Raw genomic sequence first — 25,320 nt, forward strand, 5'->3', positions numbered from 1 at the left:
CCCCCCCCCGTAATGAATGCATATCTGAGCGAATTGTTGGAAAGGGAAAGAGTGAGGAGGGGTGCCTGGAATGAGTGCACAGTATAGAATCATAAATTAACAAATGACAGCCTTCCTTCCAGCTCTTCACTCCCGGAGTCAGCAGCAGAGAAGCTAGCAGTAAAGAAAAATTAGTAAGATGAAATAACAAGGGATCGTATCGTTCAGCATGGAGTTGTAGAAACCCCATGCATTTTCTACCCCCGGGACAGCTGTGACGAGGCACTTTTTTCAGCCCCTCCCCTGCCCCCTAATAATAACTTTTTGTTAGATTTAAGTAAAGTAAGCGAAATAAATAGACGAGAGAGAAGGAGAAAACGCCCCCTCCACCCGCCATTCCCCTCGTCACCGCACGCCACACGGAAGGAAGATGAGAAAAGCCCCCACGCAGACGTCACTCGCCACGTGACCCCGGAAGAGAAAGAAATCCCGGAACGACTAATAATTAGGACGAGGACACCCGATGACGAGTGCCCCCGATTGACCAAGATTATTACCGATAATCGGGGAAGAACAACCACGAGTATGGGGAAGCCATTACTCGTGATACAGCTGCCCCTGCGGAAAGGATAATCGTTGAGAGTAGTTGGAAGAGTTATTTGGAGAGTATTTTTGAGGAGCCATTTGGAGAGTAGTTTGAGGAGTCATTTGGAGAGTAGTTTGAGGAGAGTACTTTGAGAGTATTTGCAGGAGTTTTGTGAGGAATATTTGTGGAGGAAAACGTGTGCCCGTGGCCCGTGGAGGAATACATAAGACCCAGAAGTGACGAACGGAGGCAAGGCTAGTGTACGCAAAATTGCTACAGGAGTTCCCTGCAGTGAGGATTTTGTTTGGAGGAGTTTCTCGTGTTCGGAGGACTTTTTTGGAAGGATTAGAGTAGCCGCCATCCCTGTGACTACCCTTCAGTACCTTTCCCGCCCAGAAAATCTCAACGCACCCCCTGTAATATTATTCCCCCCCCCTCCGGTGAGCCTCACCATTTACTAATTATTAGTGTAATTGTGTAGAGTAGGAATATTTGTTGTGATCATCATAACAACCCCCCTATAATCGGATATTGAAATCGTTCCCCTAACTTCTCCCCTTTTTTAATTAATTAACTTCCCCCTTTTTTCTTTCTCTTTTCCTTTGTACATTATTCTTTTCATTATTATCACTAACTACCGGTATGTCGCAAGCTGGCTGGCCTTACCCCCTACCCTTGATTAATAATTAAGAAAAGGCCTGGATGATTGTTCATGTGACTTCAAAATCGTGATCTTTGGTATGAACATAATTGGACTAGAATATAATTTAGTAATTCATTAATCCCCCCCGAGTAATTATTCAAAACCCCCCTTTTTTCTTATCATTCCAGGCCCTCCCATACAATATAATTTCTCAATTTCTCATCCAGATCTAAGTGAATAAATAATATCGTGGGTTGGCCGGAATTATTATATTTTAATTCTCCGGCCAAGGTCACAAGTTACACAAAAATTAGCTTGTTCGGGTAGCCTAATATTTTAACTAACTAATTTTTTAACCAACTCTCACATGGTCTCCAGGTTAATTACCAGGTGTATAATTTTTCGTTTCTTCTACGATTAAAAATGTATACTTTTCTTTCCCGTGTATGACAGAAATAATCAGAGAGATGTACAAGAAAAAACGTGCAGTTTGTAAACTGATTAACTCACATATTCGAGATGAACGTTTGAAGCTGTCTTGTAAATTGTTTATAAACTACCCATCCACAAGGTTGGCTGCGGCAGAAATTTTTCGTGGTCTCTGGTGTAGTGGCTTCGCGTTCGATCCTTAACCTTTCATCTTTGATCTCCTGTGGAACGATCTGGGGAAAATCCTCAAATATCTGCGAAAAACAAGTGGAATGTTTCTTATGATTTTTTCGTTTTTGCTAATAAATTGACAATTTGTCTATGAATAATTCTGCATTTTATATAATATTGGAGAAGTAATTTTGAAAGGAACAAAGACGATTTGATTAACAACAAACGAATTGTGTGAGTTGTTTTTTCAATAATAGTAATTTATGCTACGAGGTTTGAAAACTATTTTAGTAACGTATTTCACTAAAATCCGGGCCGACGGCGCGGATTCGCATCAAATATAGTGTTAAAATCGTTTTGAGACTGTGCGACATATGTGACATTATGTTACAAAGCCAGATTAACCGAGTATTTTTATTGCTCGGATGTGAGGAAAACGAAAAGTGATAAGTAGCAACTTATAACTCCCTCGAGCAATAAAAGTACGATGTTATGACGGGCCCAGTGACATAAATAATATTCCAATCCTAAAATTTTCAGATTCCATGAAAAAATAGCATGTAGATCTTGGGCGGAAAAACATGACTTTGCATGACTTCCCAAAACATGGCAATTTATGGAAAACGACTGGACCAATCGAGCGGAATTTTGGCATAGACTCAGTCGTTAGTGTTGTACGTCGTGTCCGATCTGGTGATTTATTGAATAGGGCGGGTAAGGTGCCCATGGAGTGTTCAGCCACTCTGCTCACTGGCTGCGGGGAGATTCAATTTCAAAATAACTACACCTCGAATATTTTAATACTGGTTGTACTTTTAATTGGAAGGAGTGTTTTCTTCCTGAACTCTAGGACAGAAGTCATTTTACATTTTTGGTTAAGTTCTTATTATACTAGTCCTACGCTATCTCAAAATTAAAGTTACAACCCTTAAACGTATTAGGGAGCCAATCACGATGGTAATCTATCTTGAGGGGCTGGAACTTGCCCCCACGCTCCTTGACCTCCGAATCCCACTTATTCTCTAATAGTGTACCTGTGATGTAGGGCCCAACACGACAGTTTTGAGAGAGGGGAGCAGTTGGCATGGGGAATCGGGGAATTTTGCGACTCAATGAGGGCAGGGTGGTTTTCCTGGAGTAGGACTCTATGGGCACCTGGAAATTCGTCAAGGAAAGTTTGTCAATTATTTTATGGTAGTGTTTCACTCAGAGAGGTTCTTCTGCGGCAGGGTGGAACGTGTGAAGGGAAATGCAAACTATATGACAGGAGACAACAAAAGCGGCGGTAGCAAGATTTCGCAATTCGGGGTGTCGCATTAAATGTAAGAGGAATAGCTTTATGAACAGATTTCGGAATTTCGAGGGAACATGAAGGAAAGGTTGGGTTTGTATTAAAAATACTTAAACAATAATCGTTTCTTTGAAATACCCAACTCTGATCTTCGGCTTCTTATTCTTTCTAAATTCGATGTGTTCCCGTAATTACGTATCACTTGTAATATACTTACTCTCTATTATTTACATAAATTATTTCTTCGTTAAAATGCGCGACATTGAAACTATCAATTGAATTATTTCTGCGCAGCGTTAGTGGGTAGTTGAGGAAATTATATCGCTGATACTACTATATACACCATTAGTAATGTTTGGCGGCTAGTAAGATCTAATGACTTCCGAGTTGCTGCATGAGTCCGCACTGGCATGGCAATGATTGCCGAAAATGGTGAATGATAGGTGTACGCTTTACGTTACTTAGTGAATGATGTTTACCATAATTAAACTCTACCATATTCTTGGTGAGCCAAAAAGCTCTGCAGAAGACAAAATCTGGTGAAGACAGATAAAAACTCCTTGGACTATAATTTTAGAAGATCTTTCAGAGATTTTTTTAGAAGATCTAGAGAAGATAATTTTTTTCCGAGATATTCCGAAGATAATTTTTTTCCAAGATCTTCGAAAGACATTCTTTCTCCAAGATGTTCGAAAGATATTGTATTTTTTAGATCTTCGGAAGACAATTTCCTGTAAAATCTTCTGAAGATGATTGGTTTCCAACATCCTGAGAAAACGTTCCTCTAAACTGGATGCGTAGACATAGTATTTTTCACACCTAGGACGGAGAAAGCGAATTTGAAGAATGCGGCTTTATAGTCCGAGCCGCTGGCGCGGATCATAAAGCGCATGAATCCGAATCCCTCTTTTGGCTGTGGCTATTTTATGTCATTGTGGCTGAAAACGCGTTTGTAGCGTTGAGCGAAGCGAGGTTAGAAAGGCGTTCGTCGGCCTCAAAAAGAAAAGAGATCTGGTGGCGTCTTTGTCAGGCGAATTAATAAACGCTAAGAAGTCCTTACAAGAGGCATTCCTAAGAAATGCTTGAATGTGCTTGGAGCAAAGCGCATCGTATAGTGGACAAAACTGCAGAATATGCTGGCTCGATTGGTGCGCATCCAGGGAACAACAGATACATTTCTGGAAAGGAAATAGTTTATAGGAATTTCCAGATATAATAAACTGGCAATTATACAGGCTTGCCAATCTTACCTGCGCCTTGACTCTCAGCATAGCACATCAGAACATCTTCTAGTTAAATACGAATTCTTAAAGGAGAAAGGATCTCTCACAAGTGGAATTTTGCGTGTGACTCTGGACGCTTCCGCTAGATTTCTATCAATCAACAAACTCTTACACCTACTAAATATTAAGTCAGTCTTCAGCACCCATTCATGAACATCCAGGCAACCCCATGGTTCACTACAATTGGCCAGAGACAACAACTCCTTAATTCTAACTGACCACTTAAATTTGCGGAATTCAACAGGATTCTTAAATGGATTAGTTTCACTAATTGTATAAAACAAATCCTTGGTGATCTTTCTTCCGACATTTTCAAAATTTTTATTATGTAATTAATGGTCAGCTACATCACAGCATACTCGACTCTCACCAAGCCCAGCTCAAGTCGCAAAGCACAGTTGGGTGTGCAATTTGGTAGATAAAGTAATATCTTAAAAAAAGCGGTCTGTACAGATTCGATCATGTCACAGTAATCAAGTGATCAAACTGGCCACGCGTACAGGAGAGTGGACTTGGAGATAGCCTCGAATAGTTTGATCATACAATACCACGAGTCACACTTGGAGCTAGCGAGAATTCCAATCACAGAGTTAGTTGCCTGCTTAGCCTTACGCACTAAATCCTGAGCAGCGACAGCACCTAAAGAGGAGCTACTCATTAATACACCAAGGTACATATATGATGATATAATTTCTAGGAGCTTGTTATTGTACATGAATTTTAGGGAAGGGCTCAGACTTCCCCCTCTCTAAACACCATAACTTTAGTTTTATCTCAATTTACAGTTACACCATTTTCATGGCAATACCTATGCAACACATTGAGAATACTCTGTAACTTGCGCTCACTAATAGTCAAGATAACCAAATCATCTGCATAGAGCAGGAGTAGTACGTCATCTCTTCCTTTGATATCCACTCCCTGGAAGCCACAATTCCTTAGATATTTCTCAAGGTCAGAGATGAACAATATAAAAAGTAGTGGACTCAAAGATTCACCCTGAAGGTCACCAGCAATGACTGGCATCTCCCCTGATAATAGGCCCCCAAATTTAACTCTAATGTTTGCGCCGTCATATAGAGACTTCAGGATTTTTACTATTTTAGGACACAGACGGAGATTGAGCAGCTTGGACCAAAGTTTGTCATGTGGGACCAAGTCAAATGCTCGTCTGAAATGGATAAACACACTGAACACCTTCCTGGAGCCAAGTCTAAGTTGCAGTTGTATTACATTAAATAATACCAAGTTCTGGTCCCAACAACCCCTTCCCGGCCTGAAACCAGCTTTGCTTTCGTCCAGAATGTTTTCTTTATCTGCCCACTATTGAATTCTATCCCTGAGGATCTGCGTAAAGAGCTTCGTCAGGCACTTGCATAAGGCAATCCCTCTGTAATTGAGAGGATCGAGTTTGTCGCCATTTTTAAATATCATAGTCAAGGCCGCTGAACCCCAAGAAATCGGGACTGTTTCAGCATCAAGTACCTTATTAAAATGGGTCTCAAGATCTTCAACCAAAAATTATCCTCTGAAGATCTTCGAGAAAAATTGTCTTTCGATGATCTTAGGAAAAAATTCGTCTCCCGAAAATCTTTTTAAAAAAATTTGAGTCAAAAAGTGAGTCAAAAAGCTCTTTCGAAAACAAAGCCTTTCTAAGATTTTTCCCAAGATTTTTGGAAGATATTGCAAAGACACTTTTTTTCAACACAGGAAAGCCCGCAGACAAGTTATAAGAACAACTTTACTCAATCAGGCACGGAGGATGGCAGTGGTCACAGTCAGAATTTCCCTGCACCAACCGTAGTGCAGTGACAATCAACGAATTGTGGGAACCTAAATATTCAACGGCAAAGCAGTCAATATCCAACCGCAGGGAAACACTGTGAAAACTGTGAATTTGAGACACGTCCTGCTGGTAGAAGTCCAGCAAGAGGAAAGCCATGTGGAAGTTGCAGCAAGCCAGGTCATTTTGCAAGAGGATGTCGGAGCAGAAAAGTTGATGAGGTTCAATATATGTCTGGAGACTCTATGGCTGACGAGGTAGAAGATACGTTTGAAATCAATGACGTATCCTATATGATCGGAGAGATGAAAGTAATGCAGGAGCCTAATCGTTGCTGGCGGATCACTGTGTGTCTGAAACAGCTGGAGAAGTTGGTGAAATTCAAGGTAGACTCAGGGACTCAAATCAATGTTGTACCACATGTTTATGAATCTTGGAAACAGAACCACCTGGAAGTTGTTGAAACATCCAGTGAATTATGAAGGACTGAGTTATAAGGGAAAGAGAATTGCAGTCAAAGGGTCGTGTATTTTGAAAACGGAGTATAGGCGTGAGCAATTTAGTCTGGAATTCGTGATGGTGAAAACTTCAGAGAAAAGTATGGTAGTTCTTGGCCTGCCAGATTTAATGAAACTGAATGTCATCAAGACGGTGGATACAATTGCAGTGACAAGCGGAAGGGCTCGTGAAGAACAATAAGGATCTGTTTCAAGGAATTTGACAAAATTAAAACTCATCCAGTGAATATAAAATTAAAGCCAGATTATACACCCTCAGTGCGTTCAGCGAGAAAAGTACCGTTTACGCTGATAGATGAACTCAAGACAGAACTGGAAAAAATGGAGTAATCAGGTAGTATGTCTAAAATCACTGAACCAATAGAGTTTATCAATCCAATTGTGATATTCGGGAAGACTGATGGAGATATTAGGTTCTACCTAGAAACACAGCCTCTAAATGATTCCATTCTTCGTGAACACTATCCATTGGCAACGTTTCCAGAGCTGATAAGGGAAATGAAGGGTATCAAATTATTCTCGACATTGGGTAAACACAAAGGCTTTTGGCTAATAGCGCTCTCAGCAGCTTCATCTAAGCTACCGACCTTTGCTATTCCATTTGAACGTTATAAGTTTCTTCGATTACCATATGGCATATTGGAGTCAGGTTTTTGAGGACATTGAAGGTGTAAAAATTTATATCGATAACATTACTATTTTTTCAAAGACACCAGATGAACATCGGATGATTCTCAAGTAGATATTTGATCAAGCACGGGTACAGGCAGTAACATTCAGTCAAGGAAAATGTCGGCTGTTCCAGAAGGAGGTGAAATACGTAGTTCAGAGGGCGAAGTTGATCACAGATCAGTGACAGTTGATCAAGACAGAGTCAAGATTATCAAGGCCATCCCCAAACCCACCAATAGGAAAGAATTGAGTAGATTTCTAGGTGTGCTGGCATATGTAGGATCATTCATATCCAATTTAGCAGCACAAATATCGAATTTAAGGGAGCCTTTGAAGAAAGATATACATTGATGCTGGATTACTGTACATGGCGAAGCATTTGACTTAATTAAAACATGTTTTGCGCAAGCTCCAGTTTTGGTGTTCTTTGATGAGAATAAACAGGTGAGATTGTCAGCAGATAACTCCAAAGATGCAATGGGAGCAGTTATCCTGCAAGATAATAATCCGTTGGCGTATGGGGCTATAACACTGATCACTGCTCAGCACAGCTATGCAGAAATTTAGAAGGAGATGCTTGTTATCACGTTTGATTGCCCGAAGTTTCATCAGTACTCATATATCAGGCAGTTCGTGGTGGAAACACACCATCAGCCCTTGATGTCAATCTTCAAGAAGAAGAACTCCTGGAAACGTAACCAGTGACCGGTACAGCGGCTTCGCATTGCGTTGCAATATTATGATATGAAAGTCAGGTAAAAGCCTGGCAAATAGCTGCATTTGGCTGATGCTCTCTCCAGGTGCAGAGTCGATGAAACGTTTGTGGAAAAAGAAACAGAGGTCGAGGCACATGTACACACCATCTAGTGTAGGGATGAGATCAGGCCTAGAAAATTTGAGGACATTGGTAACAGAAAAAATGCGTGGAACTTCAAGCTTTGCTGAAAGTAATTAAAGACGAGTGGCCAGATAGTAAGTCTGGTCGGAGAATGGGGCCTTATCGGAAGGTACTAGATGAATTGTTTGACAGCGAAGGAATCATCTATAACAGCCACCCTTCAGTCATTCCACCTGAGTTGAGGAAAAGAATGGTTGATAAATTATACTATCCCCATTTGGGTGTCAAGAAAACGATTCTGCAGGCCAAGGGTATATTGGGCATTTTATGGCGACAGAAATTAAGAACAAAGTTGAAAACCGTCTAGCGTGTGTAAGTTATTTGAGGACAACACAGAGAGGGCCGATGTTGACGCATAAAATTCAGGAGAGATCATGGCAAATCGTTGCCACTGATTTATTCTGCCTGAATGGTGACACTTATCTGTTGGTGCTTGATGCACATTCCAAAAATTAAGAGGAATACAAGCTATCTGGTGCTACTAGCATTAATCAGGTAATTATGAAATTGAAGAATTGCTTCGCGCGTCATGGCCACCCTGAAATAATTCATTCAGGTAATGGTCCCCAACATTCTAGCAGACAATTTGAAATTTTGGTTGATAAATGGAACTTAACCCATAGAACCTCAAGTCCAGCGTATCTGCAATCAAATGACTTCTGCGAACGCTTTGTTCAGAGAATGAATGAAACTCCTCAAGAAGACCCTGTTTGATGAAAAAGACATTCAAATGACCCTATTGGAGTTCAGAAACACACCATTTAATGCAGATACACTATCACCTGCACAACTTTCGTTCAACAGACGACTTCAGGGCCAAATACCGGTGAGCGATGATCAGCTTAGAACTCAACTAGTGGACCAAAATGAATTAATACAATATAGAGAGTGGGACAATTAAAGGGGAGTGAATATTATAACAAGGGATCAATAGATCGACTATTGACTAACCTTAACAAATACGTTGTAATGTTTTCCAGGAGCAGTACTGAGAAAAGATAACTGAAGGCAGACTTTGTTAGAGTGGATGAGTCTGGAGCGATACTCGCAGGAAACAGAAAATTTTTGAAAACACTTTCAAACCGTCAAATTTGAGGTTGACGATAATTTCTTTGATGCCATGTTGAATAAGACATTGGAAAGCGGAACTTTGAGTAATGGGTTGAACAGGGAACGGATGGTGGAGTGTGAGGAGAGAGAGAAGGTGGCGAGAGGCTCATGCAAAGGGTCAGGGATGGAAGCTCTATTGCGGGACCAAACCACTACAATGGAGTCTGGACTAGCGAGGTACATGTCGATTGGGTGATGGAGGAAATGTTCAGGGGAGCGGTTCACAAATCACCAGGCTGGTGAGAATGGGTAAAAAACAGAATATCTCACTGACTACTTATCCAAATGATTAATCGTTCTAATGTAAACATTAAGTAATATTTGAGTGACATCTACCACAGGTCTAATACGTTCACATTATTGCAAAGACGATGAGTTTGAATGTTAAAATATGTTATATCACTGATGGAATTACATTATGGAGATTTATGAAAGTTTACAGATGATGGTTAAATCAGAGCGGTAGAGCTCTGCTACGTAAGAGAAGAGATGTCTGATGGCTAGTAAGATCTAGTGACTGTCGAGTTGCTGCATAAGTCCGCACTGGCATGGCAGTGATTATCGAAAATGGCGAATGCTATGTGTGCCCTTTACATTGTTTAATAAAAGATCTTTACCATAATTAAACTCTGGATTATTCCATAGCCTAATAAGTAATACCTATAATTTGACGAAATTTGATCTTTTTTCGAATAACTTTAGCCATTTATTCCATTAATTTTCTAAAAGAATAGGCGAAGTGAACCATGCTCACTTGTATAGATACTGCTCAAATTTTGTATTTTCATGTTTCGGATCATTCTACATTATTTTTAAGAAAAAGTAGGCAATTTAAAAGGAAGTTCCGACGCAAAAACAACCAAAACAATGTTAGTCTAACCGATTCTTTGCTATTGAGGATCAGAAGATGATCAAAGGCCATTGAGCAACATGACAAATGCCATGAAGTGAGTTGACAACATGTCAGGTATCTTTATACTTTTTTTCTTTGCCCATATACTATGCATAAGTTTGGGGTAAGAAATGCTGGTGCTTTACATTACAACAAAACATGGATTATATGGGAAAGCCGATATACGCCACCCACTGATGTACAGAGTGTCCGAGAAGTAAAGGCCAATCCGAAACCAGCATGATCAAGGAGTGATTCTGAAGTGAAACGTTCTTTCGCACTTTCTGGTCAGAAGCACCACTATATAAACAACGCCAGTTCTGGACGTAGGGATTTGAGAGAGGATAAGGCTGCGGAGGAGGGCATTCCGGATTCTATTTGCACCTCGGTCCGTCATTTGATAACAATTGACAGGTCATTCTTTCTCTCAAAATTTGGAATATCACTCAATGTGATGAGGAAGCGAATGTTTGTATAACCAAGTAACTTTTGACTGTGTGGCAGAGTTGTGATGGTATAGTGACTATATAATGGAGTAGCACATCGATGCGTTTTTACTGGACACAGAGCAGCGATAATTGACCATACAAAACAAAATTCATCCGAATTCTGAATATTGAGAATAGCGTTTTTGTATTGTATATCATAGGACAGCGCGATGTACGTTGAAGAGCTACCCTGCAGTGGAACATAATGGTTCATATCAATCATCAAACTGATAATTTCTTTCAATTCGCAACGGCTCACTCACACTCTCATCAAACCATGTTGCCAGATCTGGAGCTGGTAGAATGATTTCATTCTTCGTATAGAAAGATTTAACTTCACTAGTAATCATTACACCCTTTCTAATTGTAAATTTGCAAGCTAAAATAGTATTTGTCTCTATATTGCCATTTTTTTAGAACACTCCTCAAATGCGCTGTTGTAACTGATAGATAATTTTGTCTTTTCAAAATTCGAGTATAAAATTTAATATAGTAAGCTCATCGATAAAGCCATTGTTGAATGGCTTAAGATTGTGCATTCCGATAGTTATGTTGGAAGATTTCAGTTATTACGGAGAAGCGCACAATTCTGCTGCGTCCCATCTTGAAATGAGACTAACAACCCCTAGGAAAATGTATATGAAAAAATTTATATGATTTTTTGTTACTGTTTCAATGAGTCATAAAGTTTCAGTTGGTTTGATTCATTGCAGCCTCCTCTTAATTTCTGTAAATTGCAAACCGTTGAGTTTGCGCGAAAAATTTTTCAGCTGGATCGATTTATCGATCAATTTCTCGGAAGTCTGAAAACCGTTACATTTTGGCGAAAAATTAAACCGGTGGATGCCGATTAGCCGCTTTTCTCAGAATATTTTTTCATTTGAAATTATAAATGATGATTGCATTCGTTCTCCACTTACAAACGGCCTATATGTAGCTGGAGTAAGGCGACTGATTGATCATTCAGTCACCAACTTACAAGTGCAGTCACACGAAGTTTGTAAAGACGAAGTGAATTGAGCAGAGAGATAATAATCAAAGTGGAGAAGCAAGTCTTGGATCTCGATGACATCAATAAAATCGCAACTCAAGGAAATTTCCTACCAATCAAACGTCGAGCGGTGATCACACTTAATCAGAAGTATTTAGTCACTGATCTGAAGATGATCGCAGATAAATTTCGCCCCAAAGTAGTTTTCGCTCTAAGCGATGAGTGTATCTGCCGCCACGATTGTCCAATGCCTTCCAACGGGATCCAACCAAGCAGGAGAAATACTGTGGGACTGCGGCCAACAAACGTCTGATGAGCTTCCTGGAGCGACAGTACTACTGATGGCTCGTCAACAACTTTAAAAATCCGTAACTGTAAATTTTACTGTAAAAATAATATGAAAACTCGATGGTTGTGAAATAAATGAGTAAAACTGACAATTGAACTTTTTTGTTTTTATTTTTTTTTAATAACTTATCAGTCTAATTACAAAATAATATAAGAAAAATAATGAAAATTGCAATTAATAAAAAAATCACATAAAAAAAATTCCTTGGAGATATGCTTGCAATGGAAACATTCGAAGTAGATTTCATTAGTACAATGAAAAACACAATGAGAGAGATTAATTTTACTTACTTCACTTGCTGTCATGATTCTGAGCGCCTAGAATCATTACCGTAGCTGCTGCGTCGGCGTGCGCATGAGGTAGAATCTCCAGGACCTCAATCTCGGGGCCTACCAGTCTTAAAAAGTTGAGGAACTTCTTCATATCTTGGTGGAGCTGCGATTCCTATTAACCTGAAGCTTGATCATACGTCAAGTACAGAAAGAGGAGAAGAAATTTCAATTGATTTTCAATACTCTACCTTGTTGGCGAAGTAATGATCGCCCAAGTACGCCATGAACTTAATAACCAAGGCTATCTATACCTGGAGACGGTGGATCAGGCGGAAGTAACGGAGAAGACTTTTCAATTCTATTCACCTCCCCCAGCCACCATTCCGCCATGCGTCTGTCATCCTCCTCCCACTCGTGGCGCATCTCGAGGTCCGAGAAAACTTCTAATTTCACTATAAAATAAAACTTTAATTATTCGTTAAGAACATGAAAACCACACTAAAATGACACGAAGCCCACAGATAAAATTTTCAAAATATTCTCACTCCACATCAGAGACTTACTTATTGCTGTGATTTCGGTGACTACTAACAAAGCGTAGCGGCAACATAACGTGGGCCAGCCACCACTTGCATCCCCCACTCCTCCTCTATCCTTATCGAGCGTCTTAGCATTCAACAGTTGTCTCTCTTACTCTGGGTGTCTGGCGTCTGGCCTGTAACGCCAGTTTTTACATCTGGCGGGTGTTGAGTAATGGAACATTGAAGAAAACTTTACGTGGAGAAAATATTCTTTATTCAATGTATAAGGAGTGTATGAATATTTTTCTTACAGAATAATATTACAGGGCTTGATAAGCATAGACGATTAAAATAGTGTTTTCAACTCTTTTCAGTTGAACGTTGTTGTTAGTATCAATTAAAAAAATGAAATGAAATGAAAATAATCGTATTATTATTGCACTATCAATCATGTGAGAGGATTGAATTTAATTTTTTTTTATAACACTACCTCTGGATAGATTTTTATTTCGGCTAACAATCGAAATCGATGTCTGAAAGATCTCATTGGCTGAAAATAAACATGCTCATGAGGACAAAAAATCAGCTTGGATCGAATATCCCCACCATTGTGACGAAAGATCCATCAGCATTGTAATGGCGATTGATGATTTCCCTGAGCTTTTTTTTTATGGCTCTTTCAGACATCGCACCTTCCCATCCTTCAGGTACGAAAATTCGGACAGGTTCCGCATGATCATCATCATCTGACTCATCAACAGGTGAACAGATAACTTCCCCCACTCTAACGAATGGTTCTGTACCCTCTGCTGAATCAGGCGGTACAGTTTCAGTATTCACAGGAATCATTGGTGCTGCCTCTGATATAGCCTCACGCATTACCACTGAATTCTGGAGAGAGTCAGCTGCATTTATCCCCATTGAATCAGAGTCTTTCACTAGTACCATGGAATTATCTGTTGATGAGTTTGAATCATTGGCCGAGTCTCTTCCATCAGGCGCTGGACGCCCTAGAGATTTTGGTTCGAGCCTTTCACAAGAGTCTGCAATCTCAGCCTCCTCAGGTGCTTGACTCTCTGGAGACCCTGGTTCTGGGCTCTCTGAAGATACTAAGATATTGATTATCTCTTTCTCCTCAAGTGATGGACCATCACTTCATCTGCTTAGATAGTAGAGTCTGGTTCTACTATCAAAACACTATTTGATGAACCGTAAATGCTTCCACGCACAACACTCATGGCCTCAGGACTTGACTGAGTAGAAGTATTCCAATCATTAGCACCAATACTGAATGCTATTCCAGAAGAGTCCAGGACCGCAGATGAATTTTCTATGGAGTTGCCGATATCAGAGACTACATCTGGTCAGTTGATCGACTCAATAGCACTTAATGTCAAATCGCGCTTCGTTGTCTCCGAAGTTTCTCATTTTTGAATAAATTCACGAATTGTAATTACTTCACAAGTTGAAATCTTATAAGACATCACAGTAGTAGAGAATTTTTACACTCAACTCACGGATTGAAAATGCGCTCCGCTTTAAGTACAACGTGACTTATAAAACTCATTCAATCACGTGTCAACCCCCCAAGTTAGTGTCTCATACTCCATCCAATATTCTGCAGATGTTTATACCATCCACCCAAGCTACTCAGTGTTAGTTGCCCGTTAGAATATTCAGAGATATCCACAGTCATTCTTGGACTATAGCAGTTATCATTGATATAGAGGGTTTCAAAAGTTTGTTATGAAACAACTTGCAACTTCTGCTGTAAGACTTGATGGTGATGGCATGTTCAATCAGTTCTAGTGAATCTACCTTATAGATAGGATGAGTTGCTTTTCAAGTACAAAAAAGTGAACCAATAGTTGTCACGTCACTACCATAGGCTGCATAGGGACACTCCTGGAGATATCAAATCTGAGGGATTGCCTGAATCGAGATACGCGGGAGCGTATCGGCCAAGTACTTATTTCATAACCTCTAAACCTCCAAACCAAACAACAAACAACAGGCCGAGCGCTCGGAAGTATCTATACACGACCCAACTACCTCTTCCACTACTTTCAAAACTAATTTTCGTAATTAAATTAAAACACGGCAATTTAAAGAAAAAATAAACTTAGTTATATCAGCTAAATTGCGTATGCTCTTTTTATTAATTCTAATCCTCTCGCAATTAAACGCACCATCAAAAAGATTCGCGCATAGCACCGGATTTTTTCGCATATTTTCCGCGGTGAAATTATCTCAAAACTGAAGCCGTCAGATTGTTGTTTGAAAGTTGGCAGCATCTGTTTCCAACGGGCGCTGTGTTATCGGTTCGTAATCAGCGTCGCGCGCGAATAATGAGAGGTTGGCAAAAGTATCGTGGAAAGTGCGCTGAGAAGAGATAAGTTAAGTTTATTTTCAGTGATAAATGAAAAAATATTTTCAGTGATAAAGTAAAAAAAAGAAATGCATAATTTGGCATCTCATGGTGGTTGACACCTAACCCTTTTTTTTCATTGTTCATTTATCCCTGGAAATGAACAATTTTTCTAAAAAAAACGCTCTTTACTGCACCCTAAAGTATGAAATGTATTTTCAAAATACAGTTTTCCAAAACAAGAGATGTTGTAGAAATAATTAAGGAAAATGCCTTGGAAAAATGTGAAAAAAATTAATTAATTGTTGATTATCCATACATGTGTTTTGAAAAAAATAATGGATTATTTCACGTAGCCATTATTTTTGCGGCTAAAATGCAAGTGGCAGGCGCCCCCAAAAAAAGATAAGAAGATATATAACTCCTAATATCACGAAAAAATCCAAAGCAAATCGCTTTTATAAAATCACTTGACCTTTATTGTGCATTGCATTCAATTCGTAATCTCAAACGGGCTTAATATGAAATTTAGAAAATTTTATTCTCATTCTAATTTTTATTTTCAAAAAAAAAACAATAACTCGGCAAATTAAATGATCAATTTCTCTTAAAATTTGATATATTAATCGAAAACCGGGAAAATAAATAAATACAATAACTAATTAATGAATTATTTACATAAATTATAAATTCAAGTAGCTGATTGAAACACTATTATCGCGTACTCATGAATCAAAACTTATATTATACAACAATGCATCGAATAGAAAGATATATACCGTATATACTCAATAGTCCTTATTCCAAATGCATAATTGAAGGATTATGAAGGAAGGATAATGAAATTATGTGGAGATACATCAAATTAGTCACTTATTTAAACTCCAGGGTACGGAAGACTCATTCCAATAATTGGATATTGTCGATGCATTTTGTATTTTATTTAAATCTAAGCAATAGTAAGATTCTCTCATTCGATAGTAGCTTGGGTAGTGGAAGGGTAAAATCTCTTGCCCATTTTGAAAAAATGCTTGAAATTCCCCCAAAAACAAAAACAAAAAATGTTTTTGTAAAAAAAATGCGCCAATCATATATTTCGATGTTGTTCATTTGAAAAAAAAATTGGAAAAAACTTAAAACAACAATTAATTAAAAATTGTAGCCACAACTATGGACATTTGAAAAAAATACACAAATAAAAAAAGACGTCAAGCTCATTGAATTTACCAGTGAGGAAAGCTGGTGATGATAGAAGTGCGTAAATCGTTTTGAGTTCTTCTCTAAGAATGTCTTGACTAAGACGAGTCCCATAATATCCTACAAAGGACATCGCAATCAAATCGAATACTCGACTCAAGTCGAAAGGAGTAAAAAGGGAATCAATAAACTATTCAGCAATATGGTCAGGATCAACGTACTTGGCGCAGTTTTTCCTGATAACCTAGCCGATTTGTGTATGCGATCTTTCCTTTCTTCGTTAAAAGCTGCCCGTGAAACTTGACCTGAGCAATGCTGACCCGTATGGCACCGCTGACTGACAAGTTTCCCGTGAGAATCTTTCATCCCTATGCATGAACTGTGGAACTACTATTGTTTGTGTCTCGAATATAGTTGAATCGAAGGAACTTCCCTAGTCCGATGGTCTGCTCATCAAGATTATCAAACTCATAGCTCTTTTCATGATAATCAGATGGAACTTTCAATTGAATTTTTCGCTTTGTTGATTCCCCTAAAATTCCCAGACTGAACTACAGTTCGTGTAATTGAGGAAAGTACTCTATTACCTCGAGTTCTAAAGAGAAAGTGGTGAGTTTCGAAAAAACCGCGCCAAGTACGGTGATCCTGACCATATTGCTGAATAGTTTTTTTATTCACAATGAGCTTTTTACCCCTTTCGACTTGAGTCGAGTATTCGATTTCATTGCGATGTCCTTTGTAGGATATTATGGGACTCGTCTTAGTCAAGACATTCATAGAGAAGAACTCAAATCTTCCCTCCATCACCCTATCCATTGTTAATTCCTAAAAAACGCGTCTACTTTTTTAAGATGTTGTTGAGATCTGAGAATTCATCCTAGAAGCACTTTCGATCGCACGCTTTCGTTCATCCTGGAAGCACTTTCGTTCGCACGCTTTCGTTCTTACGTTCTTACTTTCACTTGTGTTAAATGACTCAATTGGTAAAGAATAATTCTTCGTTTCACTTCTACTAACAATAGAAGGAACAAGAGTCTTCCCTCTGAACAAGTCTTCCCTACCGAAAACCCAGTTAGTTGAGTTGGTTCCAAGTTTCATCGGCCAATCACAAGTCCTCAGATGGGCGATGTTTCTAGCTTCTGCCATCAACAGTACGGATGGTATAAATCACTGGTGATTTTTGGCGAAAGATTTCACCTTGAGACCATCGCATTTCCATAAAATTCTTGGCCATAATTACATGTCCAACATCAAAAGATCGAAGCATGGACCCTGATGCATAGTGCTGCTGTTGTACTTATTGTTTGTTATACTTTAACTAACAACTTAAAATGCTTTTTGAAAGTTCTAAAAGCATTTTCTGCAGCCCCATTAGGTGCTAGATGATGTGGAGTAGTTCGCACATGAAGGATTCTCATTTCGTTTAGAAATGACTCGAATTCATCGGATACCAAAATTGGTCCATTATCACTAACTAGGATCGTTGGAAGTCCCCATGTGGTGAAGTACGCCATTAACGTCGAAATTGTTTGTTTAGTGGTGATATCCTTCATAACATCAATCCTCCATAACATCAATCCATTTCGAAAAAGTATCAGTGATGACTAAAAACCTTTTATCATTTACTTGTAAGAAATTCATGTGTATTCTCATATTTGGATCTTCTGGCCATTTTGAAGAATGTAATTCTGGTCTGGGTGGATTACTCGGATTTTATAAAAAATATTGACATTGCTTTGTGATTTTCTTAATGTCACTATCAATTCCTGGCTACCAAACATAAGATCTAGCAAGAGCCATCATTTTAACTATACCCATGTGGGTAGAAAGGAATTCTTTAAAGACCTTACCACATAACGACTCAAGTAGAACAACTCTTGAATCTAGCATCAAACAATTACTCTCGAGATACAGTTCTTTCTCTTATCGCTTAAAACATTCTAAAACAACATCGACTTCTCTAGGGCTGCCGTCTCTCATCGTGTCAGAACTAATCAGAATTGTGCCAATCATTTTAGTTCCATTTTTGATAAAATTCAAATAAAAATAGTCATCTTTTCAGTATTTATTTTTATCTGAAACTTAGGTGCAGTCTCGCATGAAGCAGAGCTACACCATATAAATGCTTTAAGGCTGAAAAAAAAAGTAAAAAAAAACAAAAAATAGACTCTGTGCTTTTTTATTAAAAAATGGAAGGACAATTGTACACAAGCACAAGTGGGAAGTATGTGGTTTGACGAAGCAGGGGAGAGAGGAGGGACGATAAAAGAAAATATGTTCCTGTGCGGTTGGTGGGGCATTATTTTACAAAGTCGTTCTCTGAAAAATTGCTAAATATTTTAAAGATTTTTGTAGTTAAAATGTCCTTACCTGCTCATTGGCAGATGTCTCCGAATTACGTATAAAGAAATTGAGGTGGCGATCAGCTGTCATTTTAGCCATACAGAGAAGGACGGCGGAGGGGAAGCATGCTAACTGTAAATTACTCTGTACGCAGCACATGGGGCATACGCATCAAATTTTCTTCTCTGAAAAAATTTTAATTATTTTTAAAATTTTTTCAATCCTGATTTCTGTACCTCGTCATGGGCAGATGTCTCCAAATTAGATAGCGAAAAATTGAGGTGGCGATGAGGTCCCAATTTATGGGGCGAGATGAAGGGGGGTACAAGAAGTAGGATGAACGCCTACCCAAATAATTTTTTTCAAAACATCTGAAGATGAAAATTAGCCGTTCATCCTACTTCTTGTACCCCCCCGCCCCTCTTCACAACGGTTAAATTGACAGCTGATCGCCCCCTCAATTTTCCGCTATCTAATTCGGAGACGTCTATCAATTATGAGGTAAAGAAATCATAATTGAACATTTTTTTTAAATATTGAATCATTTTTCAGAGAACGACTTTGTAAAATAATACCCCACCAACCGCACAGGAAGATATTTTCTTTTATCGACCCCCCCCCCCCCTTCTCGCCACCGTGCTCCGTCAAATTCGATATTTGCAACTTGTGCTTTTGTAGAATTATCCTCCCATTTTTATGGAAAAGCACCGACTCTACATTTTTGTTTTTTTCCCCTTTTTAAAATTTCTTTTTCAGCCCACATGCAATTATGTGATGCAGATCTGCTTCATTCAGGATAGCACCAAAGTTTCAGATAAAAAAACCAGAAAAAAAACTATCTATACGAGATAATCAGGAACTCCAACCGGGCCTTAAGGTATTTATGGCGGAGTCAGGGGGTGTAGAAAAAAAGTCAAGAAATTGATGATCATTTTTTTGTACACCCTTTGATTTTTCCAAAACCCCCATGCAAAATGCCAGATAGCCTAGGAGAATAGGTGCAACAAAAATTTTAATTAAGAAAACAATTTAACACGGGCTCTTATGAGAATTCCGGAAAAAAATTATGTTGAGCAGAAAATAGTCAAACTTTTCCAGAAACTTTGCACTCAGATCGAGTTTTTACACAGAAATATTCAAAAAAATAATTGAAGGGGCCTAGGAGAATTGTTTAAATAAAATTTAAAAAAAACCCATGAAAAATCCAAATTCTGCGCGCGCAACTTGGTTTCGCGACAACGCTGTAGTTTCAAGCACTCACGTAGGGGGCGCGCAAAATACAAATCCTTCTAACGAGATAATCACGGATTTCATAATATTCGTAATTAAAAATGTCAATAGAAAATTTTTATTAAAGCTTAACGACAATTTTATTAAGCAAAAAAAAAATCATCACTCCATTCCTATTGGAAATTATACAATTTCTCCAGGCGTTTAAAAGAAATATTTGTCCGTATGGAAAATGCATGGAAATGTTGATTTCTCCTATAATTTATCATTTTGATTTTTTTTTAATTCCTGAGAAGATTCTCCATCATTAGAAATATAAAAAAAAAAACCTAGGAAAAATTCGGACACCCGGAATTCCTATAGAGAAGTAAAAATCTATCGACTTATTTGTATTAAATATTTCTCGACGAAATCACAAGATTTAACTGGGCGATTAACCACAAAAGTCTGCTGAACCACTAGAATACTGGGACAGTATACTTCTACTATGTCTCGAAAACTTTTTATAAATTAAGTTGTACTTTTTTCGCTGTTCATTTTCGATTTTTATTGTGTTTAATGGAAAATATTTTGCATAAAAAGACCACCGCATGGTCTCTCAGATAGATATAAACATGGATGGTACACCAGATCAGTGGGACAATGCTACCAGCTTTTGAGATGAAAATGACATCTCAGTCCGACGTTGTCGCTTTTTCCACCCTCATTTATAATTTCTCGTTTGTAAGAAAATAGGATTTGCAAATAAAAAAAATCTATAGAACTGATAGGAAAAAAATCGAAGAGGTGTATAAAAATTAATTAGACTATGGACGTATCCAAACACAATCGCATTACTTTATTCGAAAATTCATTTTTTTTTTGGTGCAGCGATTGGTTTTCTGTAAGAAAAGTATTGGTTTCTCCCGGCCTCACCTCCTACATACCTACCCCGCCATTAATACTTTAAAATACCTCACTTGAAATGAGTTTCTTTTTCATTTCATTAAGGTTGTTGTCGTGTAAACCCGTTTTTTGACAGATTTTTTTTTTAATTTTTGCTATAGATAGCTCTTAAAATTCCCTCCAAAATGAGCACAACAAAAAACCAAACCAGTTTCTGAGCTGAGATATAATTGCTTGAATTAACATGGGTTCAAATGCATTTCACTGTTTTTATAAAAAAAAACCACTCGACATTTTTTGATGAAATTAACACAGAACGTAGAAAAAGTGACCACCAATATACTGAGAAAAAAAGAAAGTGATCGTCAGTTTCGTAGTAGAGCAATAAATTTTCAAAGTAGCATTATTTCTCCCAGTGGGCGGAGCGCATGGGTTTGTTGCGCGCGACGCGGCAACAACGCTTTCTGCTCGAGTGGCGCGAATCTATTTGGAATAGTCAATGACGAATCAAAGGGACGATTCATAAAAAAAAATGCAGTAATTAATTGTCACTCCCAGGTGGGGAAATCCAAGCTTGGACGATGGGTCCAAGCTTGGATCAGCTTAGGATACCAAGCTTTGGAATTCCTAGCTTGAACCAAGCTTGATTCAATATATCATATCTAGGTCATTCCAAGCCTTGGAATTGCTAGCTTGAACCAACTTTGATTCTAGGGAATTGTCATGGTTAAACCAAGCTTGGTGATATAATGCAAATACAAGCTTGTATACCAAGGTAGTTTCGATCATGGCCCAGGTTTGGAATTCCGAGCTTCAACCACGCGGCTTCAACCAAGCTTGATCCAATATATGATGTCTAGGTCATTCCAAGCCTTGGAATTGCTATCTTGAACCAACTTTGATGTTATGGAAATACATTGTTTAACAAACCTTGGTGAAAAAAAAGCTTGGTCCAAGCTCGGACCAATGGTTAATCCCCACCTGGGCTTTGTCGCACTTCTTGCATTCGATGGTGAAGATAGAGTTTAATCCCATTCGCTTTTCATTTTTAATATTTCCCAATGAAAGTATTTCTCCGTAGTGACAACATTTTAAAGATTCACCAAGGACTGACACATCAACAATTCTTCTCCCCGTACAAGCACTCGATTTCGGAACACGCTCTTGAACTTCTTTTCTCTTTTTTTTTCACGATTCATGTTCTCAAAAAAATTCTGCCATTTCTTAAGCATACTTGCTTTCACAAATCTCCCCTCATACTGCAATTGGTTCGACATTTCTGTTAATTGTCCTCTCCTACTCGATCACAATAAACTACGTGGCTTAATCTACCAGGTTAGGAGTCACAGGTGCACAGAAATACATTGAGTGAGAAAGACCCTGGCGGACCACTCGATAGGGTGGAATCGAGTTGTGCACTGAGTCGATAGGTGTTCGAGATTGAGTCGATGGTAATATGAATCCACACGCTGCGCGCGGTTGCCACGATCGGCACCATTTAGTGTTCGCTGTGTTACATGTATCCATGCATGGTAGATTCTTGTGTGCGTGAGTCGAGTGGAACTGTGCACCCGCAAAAGTTTATATCCTAACTCGTATTCTCCGCTTAGCGGAAGATCAGCCCGGAACGGAGTAAATTTCAAGCCTGATTCTCTCGCGACAACAACCTTAAATGGCTGTTCATGTTTATCTAACCATGACCAATTAACATCCTTTTTAAGGAGAGTGTACAGGGGTGAAGCAGTTTGGGCATAATTTATAATAGACTTGGTGTACTAATTCAACTCATTTCTTCAACTCAGTTATATTTTGGGACGACTTTATCCCAATAATAGCTCGAACTTTCTCTTTCATCACATAAATTCCGCTTCCATCTACTCTGAAACCTAAAAAATTAGTTTCAGTTTTTAAATAATGACATTTACTTAGCTTAGCCGTTAAAGCAGAACCTTTTTACTGGTCTAAAACTTCTAGTAATCTGTCATCCTGCTCAGACCAGGTGGATCCAGAAACGGAAATATTATCAAAGAATATTATAACTCCAAAAATACCAAAAAGTACTTTTCCATCAGTCTCCGGAATAAACCAGGAGCCGATGAAATACTAAAGTAGTCTGTTATAGGCAAAAAGCCCGCTGTCAGTAGAAATCGTTGTCAGTAACTTTGATTTATCGTCCAACTCTACCTGCTGGTAAGTATGGCTCAGATCGTTCCGACAAAAACATTTCCCTGTGTCAATTTTAGCAAGCAAATCAGAAATTCGAGGTATTGGATGTCTGTCAATCCTCATAACCTTACTGAAATTAATTTTGTAATCCTCACATTAATCTCAATTGTTCATTATACTTAATTATTGGACCTACAGGTGTCACCCAATCACTGGATTTTACTGAGAAAATTGTATCTTCTGCGACTAATCTACCAATTTCGTTATCAACTTTGTGAATTGTAGCATAAGGTTGTGTCCTGGGCTTAGAAAAAACTGGATTAACGTGCTTTTTTAACCCTAACTTCAAACTACCCTGCTTATGTAGCCCCAATTAATTTGTCAAAAACGTTGGAAAAGTATTCTTCAAGATTTTTACAGTGAACATACTTCCAGATGAAACATATGTAATTTGGTTACTGTCCTCACCAACCAAAGGCACGCACAACGCTCTGATCCACTCATGTCCCATTATAGATTCATTTCATCCAGGTTAAACAAACAACTCAAAATTCCGCCTTTTCTCGTTGTAATTTACTTCAACTTTCAAAATTCCTAGTGGAATGGATGGAGAACCTATGTATGGTTTAAATTTTCTGTGAATGTCGAATAATGTTTACCATTAAAAAATTGAATTTTCAGCAAACTGATTACTAGAAATAGCTGAAATCGGCGACCAGTTCGTTGTCCAGTTCGAATTTAATTCTTGCTCCTTCAATAACGTACTTGTTTTGATTGGCCTAGAGCTCGTATTTATTGAATTTTCGTCCACTTCCAAGTTTTCTTCATCTATAGCAAATAATTTATCAAAACTCTCATCTCAATCAATAATTTGTGACGAAATTCCAGTCGAATCCGTCACCTGTATTCCTGTAGGGTAGTTACCTAGATTAAGGACGAGAGAGAACCGCAAAAATTAGATAAATACCTGACCAACAGGGGTCCCGGGACCCTCGTTTATTAGCTACCGGCTACCTAAAACCTCCGGGAAAATTGCCTGAACAAATCCCCAAACTTGGCAAATAGCTACCTAAATCTCGCCAAGAAAGCTACCTGCTACCTTAGTAAAACTCGCGAAAAGCTATCGCTACCTAAATAAAATCCGGGAAAAACTACCTTAAAAATCCCCGATTAACTAGCTACCTGTTACCTAATCTCTTCTCAGAGACAGCTACCTGTGACCTTCTGTAATTTTCCCCAGACTCGCTGCACTAAAATAATCATTAAAGTAATAAGTAGAGACAGCAGTAAATCCCAACGGTTTAGACGAATCCTTATAAAAATGCAGTTGTAGTTATAGATTAGAGAATAGTTGAAATTTCCCCTAAAATCCCCCCTTATAATGATCGAGAATTGTCTGCGGGAAATCGGGTTAAGGGTCGGGGATTATCGAGAAAAATTGGCCAATATACTGTGCTTAGTATATCGTAAGTAGTCCCTGGAACCCGTTTTGGGTTAATTGGATAGGAGAACCCATAGGTTAGGTTGAGACACCTACGCTCCCTTAGTTGTGAGGGAATGTATGAAATAAAAGAAAGATTAAAGCTTTATAAGAATAGTTACCGCCCTAATTTAGGCAGCAATAACTTAAACAGAAGGGTAATCATTCACAATTTTCACCCACCATGATTGAATTATTCCATGGTAACAAAAACCCGATTGTATTGCAAAGCCGATTTTACTACGCGGTTGATTCTAAAAAACCATAAGCAGCCGTCTTACTATCGACCAAGTATATAGAGAGTATTACACTAATTAATATATTTTAGATGATTTGATATCATCAACTCACCCCCATCACCACCCCTACCCTTTTCCCTTATAAGGAACATAATGTTGCGCCCTTTTTTTTCTCCTAATCCTACTTCTCCTTTTTTTGGGCCTACTTAAAACCATAACTGTTTCCCTAAAACACGTACTTTTTTTCTTTATATATGAAATAATGTTAAAAAAAAATTCCGTTACGGTTAAAAATGCGGATAAGGTAATTGATAAGAATAGAACACAGAAATAGAGGTAAATAATAACACTAACTGTTCGGTTTTCCACCGAATTCTTCACACACACACACGCACACACTCATGACCCGCTCAGCTGTTCCGTGCGCTCACCTCAGATGACCAGTGGCCTTTTACCTCTGACACCTGAGGCGCCACTTGATGGATAGGTGTAATTGACCATCGCGATGATCGACACCTCCCACCTTGCGGCTTATC

At 38.6% G+C, this 25,320-nt stretch overlaps 1 protein-coding gene across 3 annotated transcripts in view; it reads right to left on the reverse strand.

The window, feature by feature from the left end:
- LOC105271993 (Tyrosine--tRNA ligase) overlaps window positions 1–25,320 on the reverse strand; it is a 136,913-nt gene that overhangs the window by 14,017 nt on the left and 97,576 nt on the right. For all 3 annotated transcript variants that reach the window (XM_011313845.1, XM_011313844.1, XM_011313848.1), the window contains one exon: window positions 1,719–1,891. In XM_011313845.1, coding sequence (XP_011312147.1) covers window positions 1,719–1,891 — 173 coding nt within the window. The remainder of the gene's footprint in view (window positions 1–1,718; window positions 1,892–25,320) is intronic.

This window comes from Fopius arisanus, unplaced genomic scaffold (assembly GCF_000806365.1).
Source record: "Fopius arisanus strain USDA-PBARC FA_bdor unplaced genomic scaffold, ASM80636v1 scaffold00132, whole genome shotgun sequence".
NCBI lineage: Eukaryota > Metazoa > Arthropoda > Insecta > Hymenoptera > Braconidae > Fopius > Fopius arisanus.